This window comes from Chenopodium quinoa, unplaced genomic scaffold (assembly GCF_001683475.1).
Source record: "Chenopodium quinoa cultivar QQ74 unplaced genomic scaffold, ASM168347v1, whole genome shotgun sequence".
Taxonomy (NCBI): Eukaryota; Viridiplantae; Streptophyta; class Magnoliopsida; order Caryophyllales; family Amaranthaceae; genus Chenopodium; species Chenopodium quinoa.
In genome coordinates, this window is record NW_018743919.1 from 3,954,535 (window position 1) to 3,960,353 (window position 5,819).

The 5,819-nt window shown below is 40.6% G+C and overlaps 1 protein-coding gene across 1 annotated transcript; it reads left to right on the top strand.

The window, feature by feature from the left end:
- Positions 1–972: 972 nt before the first annotated feature.
- LOC110687457 (U-box domain-containing protein 4-like) lies at positions 973–5,432 on the top strand. Its single transcript, XM_021864111.1, has 2 exons — positions 973–3,547; positions 4,663–5,432. Exons 1-2 carry the CDS (start codon positions 2,189–2,191, stop codon positions 4,732–4,734), a joined length of 1,431 nt encoding a protein of 476 aa, XP_021719803.1. The 5' UTR covers positions 973–2,188; the 3' UTR covers positions 4,735–5,432.
- The last annotated feature ends 387 nt before the right edge of the window (positions 5,433–5,819 follow it).

Here is a 5,819-nt window from a genome sequence, read left to right on the forward strand (position 1 = left end):
TTTATGGAAACTATCAAAAGAAGCTGTCATTGAAGTTTTCTTGCAAACATTTGTGTTTCTCCTGACCCTTATTTCGATCCCCTGATCGCATGAAACTGATAGCTGTATACTTACAATATTGCTTAGTTGTTTGTCCTAATATTTTAAGATTATATGAATGTGATTATGTGAATACATATGGATTTACCTTAAATTGATAAAATCACTGTGCTAATGTAAATATATTAGTTGGTTTTCCTCATAATATTTAATACAAAGTAGCATGAAAAAAATATGAAATTACAATAATCATTAAAGTTATGCATTACTTTAAAATATCTTACTGGTTGAAATTATGCATTAACAACCGTAAAACTCAGACGGTTACAAGTAAAATAGAACAGAATTACTCCCTATATAAGTCAACCCATTACTCATAATATTTGAAAGTAGATGAAAAGGTAAAGAAATTTCCCTACTCATAAACGTATGTAAATATTCTTAATGACTCGTATTAAAAATGATTTTTTGTGCCCGAATACCCAATACGGAGTAATTTTCGGAACCTATGAAACTGCAATGGTAAGAACTATAAATTAACTCCAAAATGCAAAGGAAATGGGTCCTTAAACTGACCATATCATACTAATATAAGATGAACATGTGCCCCATCTAGTTGGAGCATCAAGTGGTATTAGAGCTTATGGTCCGGTTGGGGCATAAACATACAACACAGAAGAATGATGTTGCTCAATGATGTGTGTATAAATCTTTGAGACCGCCTTAGTTAATCAGGCTTATTGACGAAATATTGTAAATTAGCCCCTTTTGTGGGCAAGCTTTGCAATATAGCACACTTTTTTTTTTCAAAAAAAAAAAAAAACTTAGATCTAGCATCACCATTCACGATGGATGAACCACCACCACCACCATCTCCGACTACTTCATGTCATCTCGCCGGTCATCGGTCATTACGAAGCCACCGCACTACCACCATTATTCCCCTATCATCTCGCCGGTCAACCACGAACCACCACAATCATCTCCGTCTTCTCGTGTTCGTCTCAGCCGCCATCACCATCACAACCCCTTGTTCCTCTCCGAAAGGCCCTCTTCGTGTCCCTCTTCTTCTTCCCTTCTTCCTCCTTCCTTAACAACCACTCCACCGCTGCTTTGCGGCAGTAACAAAAAGATACCCTAATAGAAAAAGGGGGTAAATTAGGGCCATATCAACCCCTTAGGGTAGCATCTTCTTCGCGGGAAGCAATTTTAACCACCTTAGGTGTTGGTGGCGGTGGTCTGCAATAGAGATTTCATGGAGGAAGAAGGTGGGTTTTTTAATGGAAGAATGGAGAAGGGAGGAAGAAAGGGATGAAACTTACAAAATTATCCCTAATTAAACAAATAAAATTACCCATATACCCCCTGAATTACATTGCTTGTCAATTAGATTGATCAACAAGTATTTCCTCTAAATCTTTGACAGTTTTTACCAGAATGGAGGATGGAAAGTGAATTCCAAAGAGTGAGATATATGCTCTTTTAAATGAACGAATAATCGATTTGATCGAAAAATACGAAGGATATTTGGTTATTGGAGTCATCACTTCGGGGATCACTGCGGCGTGACTGAATGTAGAGCAGTCCGCTCTTACAGCCTTTGATCAATTAATACGAGTACTCACTAGAGGTTGATTTTCTTGTACCCAAATACCCAATTATTAGATATACTAGTAGTTACATAAGCTACAAGTCCTATAAAACTTGAATAGTGCAAGTAACACAATTTTGTTGAGTCCCAAATGTGAAAGAAATGGGTCCCTTTCCCTTATAAACAAGGTCTATTGTAACAAAGAGTTGAGCTACCCTCACCTCCATCCATCCATCCACCCTTATTAAACCCCATTTTGGCAATTACCAACCTGTCACTCTATCCTCATCACTCATCTTCTTTCTCACTCTCTCTCTTTCTCTCTCTCTCTCTCTCCTCCCAACACAATAGTACAACAGAATCACCCCTCTTCACCTCCAGCTAATACCCAGACCCACCCTTTTCTTTCTCTTTCTCTCCCCTAAAACTTAAATTAATGGCTTAATTACATTATATATTCCCTTTTATTTCCATCTTTTCTTCTTTTTTTCCTATCTCTCTCTACCGTTGATAACCCCATTAACAAACTTACAGTTTTGAGCTCAATAACATCCATCAATGGTGTCGGTGGAAGAAACCCACTCTAATTCTACTCGATTACATTCCATGTACGCTAACTTTCACTCCCCTTCTTCTCTCTCCTCCGCTTCTTCCACCCAGATATGGCGAGAACGAGGCCGCTCCATGAGAACCGTTCGTTCCACCATCTTCTGCCCTTCTCCTTCCCCCTCCGCCGGCGCCGCCGACCTTCCGCCGCCGCACCCTCCGACGGCGAGCAACTTCGTCTCCGAGAATCTCACTGACTCAGTCATGGACATCCGACTCGGTGAACTCGCTTCTCGAACTGCCAAATCGATCAAATCTTCCTTCGCTGATGACGATTTTGGCCTTCTCGACGATCTCTCCCGCTCTTTTAGCGACTACTCTGTGTGTAGCAGTGATATTTCCGGCGAGCTTCAGAGGTTAGCTGCGACTGCTTCGATCGGGCCGGGTTCGGGCCCTGGATCGGGTGAAATGGATCTAGAGCCCGAACCATGTGAAGGGTTTCTTCAGAGAGAGAGCTTTTCGACGGAGATTATCGAGAGTATTTCGCCGGAGGATTTACAGCCTACGGTAAAATTCTGTGTTGATAGCTTATCATCGCCGTCGGCGGCGATTAAACGGTCGGCGGCGGCGAAGCTACGGTTGTTGGCGAAGAATCGGGCCGATAATCGGGTTTTGATTGCGGATTCGGGTGCTGTTCCGGGTTTGGTTCCGTTGTTGAAGTCTACTGATCCGTGGACTCAAGAACACGCGGTGACGGCACTACTTAACTTGTCTTTACACCCGGATAACAAGCGGCCGATTGCCGAAGCTTCTGGTGCGATAAAATCTTTAATCTATGTGTTGAAGACGGGGACGGAGACGTCGAAGCAGAACGCAGCCGCGGCGTTGATGAGTTTGGCGATGGTTGAGGAGGAGACGCGCCTTACGATTGGCGCGTCCGGGGCGATACCGCCATTGGTGGCGCTTCTTATAAATGGGACTACAAGGGGGAAGAAGGACGCGCTTACGACGTTGTATAAGCTGTGTTCGGCGAAGTTGAACAAGGAGAGAGCGGTGAATGCTGGGGTGGTGAGTCATCTTGTGGGGTTGGTGGCTGATCAGGGGAGTGGGATGGCGGAGAAGGCGATGGTGGTGTTGAGTAGTTTGGCGGGGATCGAGGCGGGGAGGACGGCGATAGCGGAGGAAGGAGGGATAGCAGCGTTGGTGGAGGCGGTGGAGGAGAGCTCGCAGAAAGGGAAGGAATTCGCGGTGGTGACATTGTTGCAGTTGTGTGGGGAGAGTGTTAGGAATAGAGGGTTGTTGGTTGCTGAAGGGGGTATTCCTCCTCTTGTTGCTTTGTCTCAGATTGGCACGGCTCGTGCTAAGCAGAAGGTCAGTGTTGAACTAATCTTGATGCTTTTATTAGGTTTTGTGGGTGATTTATTTTGTTTGTGATTTTATTGGTTTGGTTGCAAGTTTTTGGTTGATTAATTTGTGGAATTGTAAGGTTAGGAATGCATGATTAGCTATGGAATTGTTTGGTTAGGAATGATTAGGTTATGAGATTGCGAGGCCGAACTTAAAATGTTGGAGATTGTGGAGAAAATTGTGTAATTATATGTTGAAGTGATCATTTTGTGCTCAAGGAGTGTATGGATTTGGGTAAAATTGAGTAGAATACATCATGGTGTTTGGTTGTTTAACTTTAATTGTCAATCTTGCTTGATTAATGTAGAAAAAGGAGTGATCTGGCTTGGTTTGCAATAAGTTCGTGAAGTTAGAGTGAAATGAATGCAATTTAACTCGAATTGGGTGATTTGAGTATGGAATACTTGGTTGGCCAAAATTGATCATCAGTCCAAAAATAATATTAGAGAAGTGCATTGATAAGTGCTTTCTTTTATACTCCATCAGAGGAGAAATTAAAGGCCGTTCTTGATTGTTAATTCTTTGATCTATGAAGGATTGTGATAAAAAAGTGAGGGTTTTGGTAATTATGTCATGCAATCCCCTTTTAAGATTTAGAGTATTGGGCACTTATGTCACACAATTTCCTTCCAACTACTGACTAGTTCATATGCACTCTTTTAAAAGGAAGAAGGTTTGTTTCTAAGCTAAGCTATTGGGGATTTGGGGTTGATCAGCCATTAATTAGGACATTAGGTTGCTGGTTGTTTACTGACCTTGACATGTTCCCTTCGAATGAACATCATCCTTTTCTTGGGTAGTTTGGGAGCAGGGCGGAAGAGATCATCTGTTTAATCCAGACTTTAATCTACCTAACTAACTACGACTGATGATGCTTCAATTACATTTTGACTAAGGGTAGTTAAAGTGTCTGAGACAATGAGACTCTGTCAAGATTTAGATTGCATTACGAGTTTACTTTATAGTTTGTCAATATAATTCCACTATAGTGTTGATTTTATTTGTTTTAGTGAGGTGACTTTTTTGGGTGCGAGCAGTTAATTTACTATATTCTTATCATCTTTTGTTAATTATGACAGGCTGAAACCCTTCTTAAAATATTGAGGGAGCCGAGGAAACAAGAGGCAGCAGCTTCGTCGTCAAGTCCTTAACAACCAACCGAAGTGGTATATTTTACAATTAACTTTGGGGTTTTGCTTCCATAGTACTGTATATATCGAGGAGGTAGAGTGGTTTTGCCTTTGGTGGTGTCTAGTATGTACAGTTGTGTGGTTTTTGGGAAAGGACTGGAGAAACTCATTATTAGGAACTGTATTGAGATCTTCCTCAAGCTGACTTAGATATTCATTAGTAGTTTGCAAATAGGTTCTCTGTTTATCTTCTCCAACCCTCCTCTCTTGTAGTCATCTTTTTTCCTCTTTTCATAGCCGCCACATATTTGGAGATGGCCGAAATTCTTTGTGAATCAGTTTTCGCTTCTCAGAAGTTTGGGCTTGACGGGGTTCTAGTCCTTCCAATTTTTTGTTCCGGTGGTGCAAAAATTTGTAACATTTTCGTAGTATTATTTATAGGATGTACTATCTGTATGAAGTAATTAGTGTAGATGTGCTTAAAATATGAATTGATGGAAACAAGAGGGTACTTGCAATCCATCTTAGCTTTGGGTTATATTTAGAGGAATTGTTGAAGTTGTACATGTGTAATGTTTGGGTGTAAAACTATTATCAAAATGATATTGTTAGGTTGTTGGGTGTTGAGAAATTGTGACTCAGATTTTTATTGTCACCTCATCTTCAGGCAAGATTATTGATTGTTTGTCCTGAAATTTTTTACTACTCCTTCACCCATACTTGAATGTTTTGTACGGTGAGATTTGGTGTGACTAAATAAATGATTGAGCTCAAAATATTTGTTCATTCCAAATCTAATAAAGATCTAGTTTTGACCATGATCCTTGAGCATTGAATCGATTTAAAAATGTGTCAAAACTAAAATCTTACTACCTATGGAAATTTCCATCCTAACATGAGCAAAAGGCTACGAGAGTTAGAGGAGATTTGAGGTTATAAAATTACACTTGAATGTAGAATGGATACCCTAAATTACCTATATTAGGTGCGTGTTGCGAATAGCATTACATTTGAGTTTGGGTGTTGCTAATTGTAAAGCAATTGTTGGTATGGTTCGATTCCCTATATCTATATTTTTCTTCTCCTTTTACTAGAAGCGTAGTTTC

Coding starts and splice junctions, on each gene's coding strand:
- LOC110687457 (XM_021864111.1), top strand. CDS start 2,189: ATGGTGTCGGTGGAAGAAACCCACTCTAATTCTACTCGATTACATTCC. Junction 3,548..4,662: donor CGGCTCGTGCTAAGCAGAAG/GTCAGTGTTGAA, acceptor TAATTATGACAG/GCTGAAACCCTTCTTAAAAT.